At 39.4% G+C, this 13,624-nt stretch overlaps 1 protein-coding gene across 11 annotated transcripts in view; it reads left to right on the forward strand.

Annotated features, from left to right (window-relative positions):
- Positions 1-12,962, forward strand: part of dab1 (Dab, reelin signal transducer, homolog 1) — a 418,200-nt gene extending 405,238 nt beyond the window's left edge. For 9 of the 11 annotated variants that reach the window (XM_031899803.1, XM_031899801.1, XM_031899805.1 and 6 more), the window contains 4 exons: positions 311-853; positions 5,349-5,476; positions 5,909-6,004; positions 11,767-12,962. In XM_031899803.1, coding sequence (XP_031755663.1) covers positions 311-853; positions 5,349-5,476; positions 5,909-5,989 — 752 coding nt within the window. In that variant the 3' untranslated portion in view covers positions 5,990-6,004; positions 11,767-12,962. The remainder of the gene's footprint in view (positions 1-310; positions 854-5,348; positions 5,477-5,908; positions 6,005-11,766) is intronic. The other 2 variants (NM_001113818.1, XM_031899802.1) reach the window with 2 other exon arrangements.
- Positions 12,963-13,624: the final 662 nt, after the last annotated feature.

Raw genomic sequence — 13,624 nt, forward strand, 5'->3', positions numbered from 1 at the left:
TTACTTAAAAGCTGTATGGGAGATGAAGATGGCATTCCCATAATATCTTAAGTTGTATGTTTGCATTGAAAAATGCTTTTAAGACATGTATGGGATGTAACCTTTTTAGAACAGTTTAGAGTGTGCAACTGAATAATCTTGTAATTAGCTTTATATAAAATTGTTTTGTGTTCCAAATATAGGTTTAAACATTTTTGCTGAAATAACACAAGAAGTTCTTGGGAAGAGTGAAAGAAGTAAAATACCATGCTGCTGAAATCAATGTGTTCACATTAATTGTTAACATGTTGTTTTGTTGTTTCCTTTTAAGGTTATGTTGCGATGGGAGCTGTCCAGTCATCATTCTGGGGACAACAACCATTAGTTCAACCACAAATGGTCCTCGGTGGCCAGCCTCAAGTTGCTCAGGTTATGCAGGGAAACCAGACAATAACTTGGGCCCAACCTGGCCTTTACCCAACTCAGCAACAGCCATGGCCAACTTTACCTGGCCAGTTTCCACCCACTGCCTTCATGCCAACACAAACTGTTTTGCCTTTTCAAGCAGCCATGTATCAAGGTACCAGTGCTCCTATAGCTGCTGTGCAACCAACTAGTGACTCCATGAGATCAAGTCCATTACGACCTGAACTCAATTTAGGGAAAGAGATGTTTAAAGATTTTCAGATGGTAAATCCTCCTCCAGTGCCATCAAGAAACCCAGACCAGCCTTCCCTCTCATGTACCTCAGAGGCCTTCTCAAGTTATTTTGACAAAGTTGGGTTGGCTCAGGATACAGATGATTGCGATGACTTTGACATCTCACAATTAAATTTGACGCCTATGACATCCACATCACCATCTACCAATTCACGTGAGTAGTCTAGCTTGATTTGACTCATTGGTAGGATAAAAAGACTGGGTATTATATTCAGTGTATGGTTTTATTTCATTATAATGCTGCTATAAACAAGAATGTGGGGAACATTAGCAAGACGTAGAGGCTGATTCACAAAAGGTTGTTATCACTTAACGCACTTAACGTTTTATGCGTTAAAAAATGATCTTTAATTAAGTAACAATTCATCAAGGTAATTTCACATGTGTTATTAGTCATATCGCATGCGCAAAAATCTCAATTATCGCAAAGTGCTATGTCAATCACATTGCTATAATTATCCAATATAAATATTATCGCCGTGCGACAAATCTCCCTTGTCGCAGACGACTAATCTCCCCAAAATGCAATCCCATTGGCTTGAATTTAAATTGCCAGTGGGATGGCATACGCAGCACCGAAATCGCCGAATTTTACTCTCAATGCAACTTTGGCGACTTCGGCAAATCGTGGCGCCGCGTATGCCATGGCATTTTGGGGAGATTAGTCGCCTGCGACAAGGAAGATTTGTCGCGTGGTGACTAATCTCCCCATCTGTCACAGCCCTAAAGCATTAAAAGCATACAACAGCATTGCAGTTCATGATTGTCTGTGGTGACAAGATGGAGTTTGCAGTCGGATTTTTTCTTGAATGTGAACAAGAGAATCAAGTATGTGATCGTCCTAGAGTGATGCATCCTCAAGTTTTCAGAACAGTAATGGTTACCTGGGTAATAGTGTGTGATAATATCACGTGCTATAAAATAACACATAAACATAATATCGCTTAAAATATGGCATTGCACGAAAAATAATGACAATAAAATCGCTTATTTAGTCAGACAAGTGGCCTTTTTGTGAATCAATTGTTAATTCTAAAATATAAGCAGTGATGCTATTTTTAAAGCATGCTAAAAATAACACTCGCTTTTTCTGCCTTTTGTTAATCAGCCCCGTAGTGTTGATAAACTATAGCAAGGTAGAAACAGACCTCTTTTTATTTTTTATTGTACTTGCAGAACAGTAGTCTGGGAGTTTGACTCCAAAGTAAACACTGAAGAAACTGAACTTGACTTTATTGCTTCATATGGAAAACCCATTGCTAAACCCCATTAATGGGTTTATTAGCTTTCAGGAATAGAATGAGACCATACAGTACTTCCATGGGATTGTGATTGAATGGTCTATGGTACTGAACAAACACTGCAATTGCCCTATGTACAGTAGATGCACAGTAAAATTCAATAGATAGCTTAAAGCTTTTAAAGGAATACTGTCATGGGAAAACATGTATTTTTTCAAAACGCATCAGTTAATAGAGCTTCTCCAGAAGAATTCTGCATTGAAATCTGTTTTTCAAAACCACAAACAGATGTTTTTATATTTAATTTTGAAATTTCAAATGGGGCTAGCCATATTCTTCATTTCCCAGGGTGCCACAGCCATGTGACCTGTGCTCTGATAAACTTTAGTCACACTTTACTGCTGAGCTGCAAGCTGCAAGATCAGCAGAACAATAGGAAGGTAGTAAGATAGCAGCTCCCAGTAGATATCAGAATAGCAGTTAATAGTAAGAATTCCAAGTCCAGCATGGGACTCATCCAGTTATATGGGAGTAGGAGAAACAATAGGTTACCTGAAAGCAGTTCTAATGTGTAGCGCTGGCTCCTTCTGAAAGCTCAGGCTCAGACACAATGCACAGAGATGGTGCCTACACACCTATATTACAGCTTAAAAAAAATACATTTGTTGGTTCAAGAATAAGTAGAGTGAATTATTTGCAATGTAAATTTAGAAATAAAAAAGTACACCATAAAAAGTCATTACAAAATCCTTTTAAGAGTTTGGGAGAAGAAACAGATGTTGTCATTTTAACAATATTGCCACTTTGGTTTAATTCTAAAAATGAAGCCTTTTCAATATGTCTACCTGAAACGGTAGTCATGCATAGTTCCTTAGAGCTCTTCTTTCTGTCCAAGCCAGGGGGTCGCCAGCACCAGCAGAGACGAGGAAGAGCACATATTAATCTCTACTGCACATGCCCCTTTCATTTGCATTTCCCTAATCTGATTAATGACCCTGTTCTGGATTCAGGTGTCTACTATTGCTCCACAACTTTCTTGTGGCAAATGATGCGCAAGCTAGGGGCATTTCAGTGAATGCCTATGTGCCTCCTACATTTCATTTCTTCATATACAGTTAAATGGTTAAAAAATTTTGGGCGATAAGCTTTTTGTTTGCAGCCTATGAGAGAGACTGTTATAATTGTTATTATGGCTAATGATTTATTGAATATGCCTTTTCATGCAAGATGCTGGCTGTCTTTCCTGGATTCATCTATGGATGTAAAACTTGTTTCTATAAGCAGGATGTCATGTATAATTGTGGTTAAAAAATAAAAATCATATCTATAATTTGATATCTCTTAATTAGACAATGAAGTATGAGGGCATATAACCTTGTAACTCTCATTTGTCATATGTCTAGTGCTTATTTCTCACAAACCCAGTGACCTTTGCAGTGCTCTTTCCCATGGGCTATAAACTGAAGTCTTACCATTAACAACAGTGGCAAGTGATTTTACATCATTTGATCTCCATAGTTTTCCTAGAAGAAAATTGCATTAATAAAATAGGCTTTCCGTTGCCTTAATTGCATGTGTAGAATGTTTCCTTTTTTATATGTGTTGATTAGTAGTTGCCATATTGATTACAGGGAAATGAAACTGAGGTAGTAATCAGTAAAATATGTGTATAAAAACTAATGGTACAGTTTGGAATGTGGCAATTGGTAATAAAAATATGTAGAAAAGTACTGAACTTTATGGCTGATGCCACATGGGACTGATTCTTGGCCTGTGGAAAAATGGAGGCTGACAATCAGCCCCTTCGCTGTCTTCTTCTTTGCCTGGAACTGGAACCATTGGCCCGGGTGTAGGCACTCATGGTGGATATCAGCTCTGAAATGCAAACTCTTATGTTACAGAAAGCTGTTTTTTAAAAGAGTAAACAGATTTTTTATATTTCATTTTAAAATTTGACATGAGCTAGACATGAAGTTAATTTTCCAGGTGCCCTCAGTCATGTGACTTGTGCTCTGATATATTTCAATCATTCTTTACTGCTGTGCTGCAAGTTGGAATGATATCACCCCCCTCCCAACAACCAATCAAAAACTAGCAAAATAGCAGCTCCCTGACACCTGTTTTGCTAAAAATGCTCTCACGCCCCACCTAGTGGTAGACATAGCAGCACTCAATGTTTAAAAATCCAAACCCAGCTCAGCCAATTCATGACTCAATCATTTACACTGAGTAGGAGAAACAATAGGTTACCTGAAAGCAGGACGGGACGATGCTACTTGACTTCCACAAGGTAATTGGTATCGCCTCTTCCTCTGCTGTTACTATCCTGGTTCCATCTCCTACTTTACAAACCTTCCTTCCACAAGTCCTAGCCTGTATACATTAAACCCCTTCCCCCCCCCGTTACTATATATACTATATAAACAATGCAGTCACATCCACTTATGTCAATAAGTCCGTATAGGGGTCATTTACAAAGAACCCCAGACAGAAGTGCAGGAGTGCTAAGAGGAGCAGAACTGTTATCCTACAGAACTGGTCAGTTGTATGTTACAGTATTCTGCATTTTATTTCCCTAGAATTGATTTTTTTTAGTATGTATGTATGTATGTATGTATAACTTTATTTATAAAGCGCCACAAGGGTACGCAGCGCTGAACAGTCTTACAGAATAGAAAATTACACACAGGGAGGACAAGTGATATAATAAATAAATACAATAAATACATATATGTATACATATATATATATAAGTGCCATGTGGTATGAGACACAGTAGGAAGGAGGTCCCTGCCCCGTAGAGCTTACAATCTGTGTCCGTTTTTTTGTCATAGAGATATTAATGCCCATCTGCTGTTTCACATACACTTGGTTTTTCTCATTGAGTTTTTCAATTTTCGGTTGATGCTACCACTAGCACCACAACTTTAATTAGAAAAGCTAAGTGATAAGTCACTCTGTAACACTTGAATATGAATTGAGAACACAATGTAAAAGAAAGTTTAAATATTTTCCTTGCATAAACTACAGCTACATGATGAATGTATTTGTTTCCATATGAAAAATGTTTCTTAACAGGTTTCGACAGCATGCAGGCTGCAGAGGAAAATTATTAGTTTCAAACCACTGACTCCAAAAAGAATTTGATGGAGTCTGTTTAACTTCTGGCAGGCAAATCTGTAATATAGAATGAAATATGGATTCCATAGCAGTCCGTATTCTTTTATCTATCTTTTAACAAATGATTCTTTTATCCTTACCTAACCGTGTCCTCCAAAACCCAGTTCCGTCTCAATGTCATTATAATATATGCTGTAAACAGAGATTTTTAGAGCAACTCCATTTTCACTTGATGTGAGCTATAAGAATGCGTCTGCTAATTGTTGCCAATGTCATCTCTCTACCTAGCGCCAACGCCAGCCCCGAGGCAGAGCTCTCCTTCAAAATCCTCAGCGTCTCACACAAGCGATCCCATTCCTGATGACATCTTTGAAGAAGGCTTTGAAAGTCCCTGTAAAAGTGGAGAACAAGATGCAGTAAGTCCCTCTAAGATAAAAGCTGATTCCCCAGACAACACAAAGATACTGACATACATTCTGCTCAATAATATATACCAGAAGCTGAAAGGAATGTAGAAAAGAAAGCAAATTTTAAAGTTGGTTCTGCAATTTTAGGCAGGAGTGTTGTTTGATACTGTGAATTCTTTAGCTGTAGCAGAATATGTAAGTAGCCGGTAGCTGCTTTGTGCTTGAGCTTGTACTGAATGTACAAGAATTGAAAGATACATGGGGAGTTGTTTTCAAAACTAAATACAGTATATTTATTTGGCATTAAAGGAAGATTTTAGAGTTTAGAAATAAAACTGTCTTCTCTTACAAACTAATAGAAATGCTTTAATCCTGCTCTTTTCTAAACTGTCTGCTCTTTCGCTGTTTAGCAATATGAGTGTTATTGTTCTTGTATTTTAGCCTGATGCATCTCAGGCCTCATCCTGCACTGACCTAGGTGAGCCAAGTGGTGATGCTATAAGCCCACAGGTCGGTAGCTAGATAGCACAGCTGGCGGTAGGTATCTGTCTCTTTCTCTTATTCTTGTTGTATCCCTTCATTCACACTTTGTTTCATACCTTTCCAATAATTTTCTTCTTCGCGATCTCTTTGCTACACCCAATGTGAAGCTTGTTTTTCCATTTTGTACATAATTCCTAGTACCTTCATTTATGTTACACTTAGTTTGTGCTGTGTCCTGTATGGTTTGTCCAAAATATATTTTGCTACTACCTTATATGGTTCTGTTAAATATCTATTGCATCAATAGGCCAATATCTAAACTGTCTGTATAGTTACCAATGCCTATATGTTTAGCCATCATGTTGTTATGCTTAATAGGCTGCACTAAGGTATAAATTCTGCCAGTTTAATTAAAGCACATTTGGGAGAGAGAGAATAGTTCATTACTCACTTGTTTTTATTTACACCCTTATCTAATTATAGTGATGAGAAAATCTGTCCCGTTTTGACAAAAAGTTTTTGAAACCTCAGTACAATTTGCCAAACTGCAAAAATTGGTGAAACGCATTAAAGTTAATGGGTATTTTTTTCAATATCTTTTCTTTAGCAAATTGTATTTAAGTCAATCAGAATTTTTTGGTGGAGCTTTTTTTTTTACAAAAAATACATTGAAGTCAAATTCACTGCAGTAAAAAAAAAAAATTTGCAATGTAATTTTGCTGCAGTTTTGCAAAAAAAAAAACAAAAAAAATCATCACTGGCAAAACGTGGAATCCATGCCGGGTGAAAAATTTTGCTCTTCTCAGTGAACCTTATGCTAAATCAGAATAGAAGTGTGTGCCAATCTGGGAATAGGTGACTTTGGGAAGGATAGTGTCAGGTAAACACCAATATATGATATAAATAATAATAACCCTCCCCCAAAAAAGATTATAAGCTATAGCGAGGAAATGGAAGCAATGGCTATTTTAATAAAACCACTATTTACTACATGTTTGCGCATGATCTTAATTTATTCTGTTAGGATAAAGACATACAGAGCTACTTAGTAGCAGCTAATTGTTGTGGCTAAGAAGGGTATTAATATGAAATTGGTCCTCCCTTTTGCTGCAACAACAGCATTCACTCTTGTGTGAAGCCTTTCCACTAGATTTTGGAACAATATTGGTGGGCTTGCCATTTCATCCAACAAATGTTGGATGTGTTCAGTTGGGTTCTTCCACCCCCATCTCAAATAACAAGTTATCTGTACTTACCTCACTTTGTTTACTGCACTATTATTGCAAACAATATTGAAACAAGAAAAAGTATTTTCCAAGTAGGAGGTAAGAAATTATCAAAAATGTCGTTATATGCTTACCAGGAGGGCTGTGGATAAGACTGCACCAGCTCTCCACCTCGGCATTGCACTTGGGTCTGTAGTTCTTAAATCACTTTATAGTGTACTGCAAGATTATTATTTACTCTTTTTATGACTTCTTACATATTTTAACACATATTGTAGGTTTTTTGTAACTCAGGCAGGGTTGGACTGGGCTGGAAAATAAACTCCGGTGGGCCCTGGTTCTGGTGGGCCCCGGCGGCCCAGATGCGATCCCTGTTGCTGGTGTCCCTCCCCTGATGCGTTGAAAGTAAGTTTCACTTACATGCGCTCAGAGGAGGACATCGGGCGGGTGTAGGGGCCCCTGTGGGGGTTTAGGGTGTCCTGGTGGGGGCCCCTATGGGGTGTATGGGGGATGCAGCGGGGGCACCGTGGGGGTGCAGGGCCCCTGGGGAAGTAGGCCCTGAACCCCCCAGTCCAACCCTGAACTCATCAGTAAGTGTTCCTGCTGATGACATGGTTTTAAAAAGGGTGTTCTTCATTACTGCAGATTACACAGTTTGTGCCACAGAGTTCCTCCTGCTTTATGGCTGGTTGTAAATATTATCCTAAACTCCTATAAATAATATTAAAACAACTACACCAGTTTAGTTAAATTCAAAAGGGACACTGAGCAGTTTTCAGATCTCGATGAAAGAATTGTTATGTAGTGTACTTCTCTCAGGTATTGAAAATTGAACATTATATTTACAGTCAAGGTACTCCCTTGAGATATTTAACAATAAAACTTTTAGTACATACACTCTTAATGAAAAAGCTGGTATTTATAAAATCAACTCCCTTATAGCTATTCTAGAGAAAGATCATGTTTTATTGAATAGTGGTTTCATTTCAAACATTTTTTATTTTGTTCACACAATAATGCTTACAGAATAACTGGCCATGAAGCTATTTTATATCAATATGTAGCCTAGAACTGCCTCCTGGCAACAGTGATGCCAAATTGTGCTTAAGTGACAAGGTGACAAAGTTATAAAAGCTATTTTATATTGAGTTAAGACTGTTGAAAAGAATTTCCTAGAGACAGCACTTCAATTGAGTAGCTCTAAAGCATACGTATTTGGGAATTTCTTTATGAGTCGATATTTCACCTTAAAGCCCCTTCAGAAATGGAGGCTGATATCTGGCTTGGCACCTATTCTCCTTGAGCAGAAATTGTGTCATGTTACATTTAGGAGCAGTTTTATTTTAATACCTTTAGTCTTCTTAGTCTTCTCTTAAATCTTCAGCTCATAGCGTCAACCAATTCTCAAAGGTTAGTACAAAATCAACCCAGAAAGTACAGATAATGAATGGAACTCTATTAGTATAAGGGTGTTTGGGGAGTATTTTATACAGTTATTTTAGAGTTAATAATTATAGATACATTTTAATTAGGCACTTAGTAAAAGAAAGACACTTCCTATTAGTCTGATCAAACAATGTAAGCATAATTATAATAACTGTTATATAATTAAAAGGTCCAATATCTTATTCTTAAGCCAATGGCATAAATATTTTTTTTAATTCCATTTGCTGCTATAACAGCCTCTACTGTTCTGGGAAAGGGCTTTCCACTAGATATTATTGTTATTGGTAGGATAAGTTTTTATTTAGCCACATGAGCATTATTGAGGTTGGCAACTGAGCTTGAGTGATCAGGCCTGGTTTGCTATCCATATTATTCCACAAGTGTTCAGTTTGGAACTTGACAGTGAATGTTCTGAGGACATACATTTTTAGAAGGGGTGTCTGTGACATAACAAACTGTATAAGTTGGATGAAACTATTAGATATTTCTGTTTATGCTGAAATGTACCCCCTGCCCCCCTCCTACCTGTTGTAGCAAATGCATTGTGTAGGTTAATCTCATCTAGGTGTGTATTGTGTGTAGCCAGCCGGCTCTGTCTGGCCCTCCCCATGTAATTGCCCCTATTGTGAGGGCACACAGAGCCAGACCCCATAATGACACAATACACATAGTTACCCCTTGTGAGAGCAATGCTCTGTCTAGTAAATGCAATAGACTGAACTGGGCATGCTCCCTAGGTGGCTTCCCATAGGCCCAGTGGGATTAGCTATGATTGGCCCCTCTGGAAGCTGCCTTTGGGTTGGCAGAAGGAGTCAAATCCTGTTTTGGTTTTACGACAGGGGCTGCTCCCTTTCTGGCTACAAAGGTGGCTGCCAAGAGTTCCAAGGAGCCTTTTGTCTGGGGTGTAACCTTAGCTACGGCAGGACCCCCTCCCCTGTGTTCCCCTGGAATCTACCTTAGCTGCGGCAAGAAGATCCCCCCCCCAACTGTGTGTATTTCCCTACTCCCTAAGGAACAAGAGTGCAGGCTGGCTACCACCTACTGGCTTATGGGAACCTGCTGATGGCTACTTGCCATTTCTCCAATAAACGCCTCATCCTGTGATACCAACTGTTTGCTCTTTGGGTCCTGCCCTATGTCTGGGAACTCACGGCCCTGAGGTTGTGACATAATTTGGTGGCAGCAGTGGGATCAAAATAAAGTTGTTTGGGAAGCTTCTTGTTCCTCCCCCACCCCGGCACTGACTGTACTGGGGGGTAAGTGAAAGTCTTTTGGACCTACAGTACCAAGACATGGCTGTGCCTGCTGAAAACCACAAAAAGATGGTGCACATACCCTCAGTGCTTCCTTGCGTTGGTTTTCCAATTCCTGGATACTCCCATACTCTTTTATCAATTCCAGTTCCTGATACACCAGGTCAGCAAGCCAGTCCCTCCGTTCCTCTGTATCATTCATTCCTATATAAAAGAAGCGCTGTGCATAGAGGGTATGGAATTCCCCTTCTGGGTTACCCACAAAGGTGCTATAGTCACAGAAATTCAGCCTCTCCCATTGGCCGTGCCATTCCGCCAAGCTACAGGGAAGCGGGAGCACTGTATAGGGACTGTGCCAATATCTCCCACCTGGTTGGTGCATGGTGCGCTGCAGAACATAGTACCCATCCTCCAGGTCTGCCTCTCCTGCCACTAACTGCCCTACTCCATATGCCAGACCCTCATCCCCAGATAGTCCCAGTGACTCACATCTCAGCCAGAACAGGGTCCTCTCTCTGGGATCAGTAGGGATCTCTGGAGTCCGGGAGTAATCCATGCAAGCGAAGAGATCCAATGGGTCAGCGTAGAATCCAGGTGGGGTGCTCATGGTGCCTTTTGGGTCCTGGGATCCTATCCCACTGCTGCCACCAAATTATGTCACAACCTCAGGGCCGTGAGTTCCCAGACATAGGGCAGGACCCAAAGAGCAAACAGTTGGTATCACAGGATGAGGCGTTTATTGGAGAAATGGCAAGTAGCCATCAGCAGGTTCCCATAAGCCAGTAGGTGGTAGCCAGCCTGCACTCTTGTTCCTTAGGGAGTAGGGAAATACACACAGTTGGGGGGGGGATCTTCTTGCCGCAGCTAAGGTAGATTCCAGGGGAACACAGGGGAGGGGGTCCTGCCGTAGCTAAGGTTACACCCCAGACAAAAGGCTCCTTGGAACTCTAATCCCACTGGGCCTATGGGAATCATAGCTAATCCCACTGGGCCTATGGGAAGCCACCTAGGGAGCATGCCCAGTTCAGTCTATTGCATTTACTAGACAGAGCATTGCTCTCACAAGGGGTAACTATGTGTATTGTGTCATTATGGGGTCTGGCTTTGTGTGCCCTCACAATAGGGGCAATTACATGGGGAGGGCCAGACAGAGCCGGCTGGCTACACACAATACACACCTAGATGAGATTAACCTACACAATGCATTTGCTACAACAGGTAGGAGGGGGGCAGGGGGTACATTTCAGCATAAACAGAAATATCTAATAGTTTCATCCAACTTATACAGTTTGTTATGTCACAGTGTCCACATACATTTGGGAAAAATGCCTCTGGATACTTACAGTCCAAAAAATCCCTTTGAGGGCCTATATGTGGGCCTCAAATTAGATAACACTGGTCTGTATCAGAGTGTTTTCAGAATTGTTTTCAGACTAACAAAACAGATTATGCATGTACAGAAGTAGTGATGAAAAGTGCATGCCTTAGCCCAAAGTCTCTATGTAGAAAAGAGATGTGGGGTTATGTAATAAAAGGCATTTGCTCAGGTAAAGTACCCTATAGCAATCAATCAGCAGGCAGCAGATATCTTGTTAGTTGCTGTGGGTTACAGCACCTGGGTAAGCGTAGTGCCTTTCATTAGATATGGGGGATGTGTGCTGACTTCCTCAAGCTAATTTCCTCCTACTCAAAGCAAAAGATAACATACCTTGTAACATATGTGTAACTTTACCATAATATAAATATGATTAGTGGGTCTATTCTCAATATTGAAACTTTGGAATCTTGGTGTGTTTGTGTTTTTAAACAAATTAAATATGTTATTGCTGTATGTATTGTGCAAAGTATAAATTGACATTACTAAACACTTGTTATTTCCCTTTTGCCTTAGAAAAGAGTTGAAGAGCCACTCTATGCCCAGATCCAGAGACCGAAGAAATAGCATTATAGCGTTTATAGTGCTTGAAGAAGTGACTGAACACCCGGCTAGCTATTGGCACTTACAGGATCCTTTCAACTGACCATAACAATGGGTTTTACCAGTTTACGGAAAGAAAGAGTTTTGTGGCAAAGGCAGCGCAAAGGATAGTCTCTCTCTCAGCACCAATGTCCCAAAAGGCACTGACATGGAAGATGACTTTTGATTTGTTCATATTAGCTAATTTTGACCATTTAACTTCTTTATGGGAACAATACAACCTGAATATTTTATGACTACTTTACTTTGTCATTTTTCTTTATAAAGGTTTTTATACTTATATATAAATAATGCAAACCCCCAATGTAGCAGCAGCAGTACCACAGAGGATTATGGAGGCTGAACGTTACACTGTTGTTCCTCATGGAAGCTTTTTTAGCAGCACCTAAAGAAGAGGGTCACTGAAAGACATATTATTTTATTTCATATGACAACCATGTTTATGTGGGTTGGGAGGGGGAGGAAGGCTCAAAATACATTTTTTTTATAAAACCGCTCCATTGACCTTGGAACTAGAAGAAGAGATATATAAACTTTTATGGTCTACGTGGAAGCGGAAAGACGCCAAATATTCTAGACACTGAGAGATTCATAGATACACAAACAGACTTTCAGACAATAAAATTGAGGATGCTTCCTCATCTGGTACCTTGCTGCTGAAAAGCTATGCAGACTCCTATGTGTGCCATTTTTGAAGATCGAATATTTGCCTAAATAAAACTCTGGAACAAATCCAAATGGTGGATAGAAATGAAATAGACTTTCTCTGGGGACATTAGAGGCATGACTTTTGCTATAAGAGAATCTGTGATTAGATTACCCAATTCTGTCTCTTTTGTACATTAGGGGAAAAATTGGATTTTTATTTTATAATTGTAACATTAAACTCTTCAAATGGAAAAGGCTTTAAGTAATTAACATACAATGACAGATTTTGTAAATATGAGTATTAATGACAAATGGTTTCATATTGCCATTACACTGTAGCAAGATAGCGAATGTCAGTGATTGGAAGGTGTGTCATTTTCAGGTTTCATATCACATGGTTTTTTTCAAGTGCAGAGTAATTAGCTTGTCAGAAACTAATAAACTGAATGAGGATCCTTGTATGATGATTTTGATTTTTTTCCCCATATCTATTGCAATCCAAGGCAGTCACCTTGATCGGAATCAGAGTGCGCCGATATCACCAAAATATAATGCCATGCAGAGCAAACATGTTTTTTTCAATGGATCAGTTTTCTAAGATAATTATCATGGGTGAGTGGTTGATTTAAAACAGTCAACCCGACACCAATTCTATAAAGTGGCACTTTCCAGGATTTGCCTGGCATCTTTATGAAAGAGAAAACTAACTTTCCTGGCCTTCACAAAGTTGGAAACAAATGAGTGAAGTTATATACATTTTAGGAGAAATGTAGGGACCATATAATCTAAAGAAATCATTGCTTTCTGGAAACAACAAGCTTTTGATATCCTTTCGTTCACCGGCTAGAAGTTGAGTGGCACAGTGAAATTGTCAGCGCATCATCCAAAATATCATAGGGCTTTGTATGCTCAGCCTGTACCCATGTGTCTTTGCATCATATGTATCCAGATGCAATGAAATTGTTGCCCCATGTTGTTGGATTTGAAGTTTAAATCCAGTAGGAAAGACTGCAAAAAATTGGTACTAACTTGCTGACCTAGAAATCTTTTCATATATGTGAGAAGAAATGCAACCTTCTCACTTCCTGATGGTTAGTCACCACACAAGCTGGCAAGAGGCATT

This window comes from Xenopus tropicalis, chromosome 4 (assembly GCF_000004195.4).
Source record: "Xenopus tropicalis strain Nigerian chromosome 4, UCB_Xtro_10.0, whole genome shotgun sequence".
Lineage (NCBI taxonomy): Eukaryota > Metazoa > Chordata > Amphibia > Anura > Pipidae > Xenopus > Xenopus tropicalis.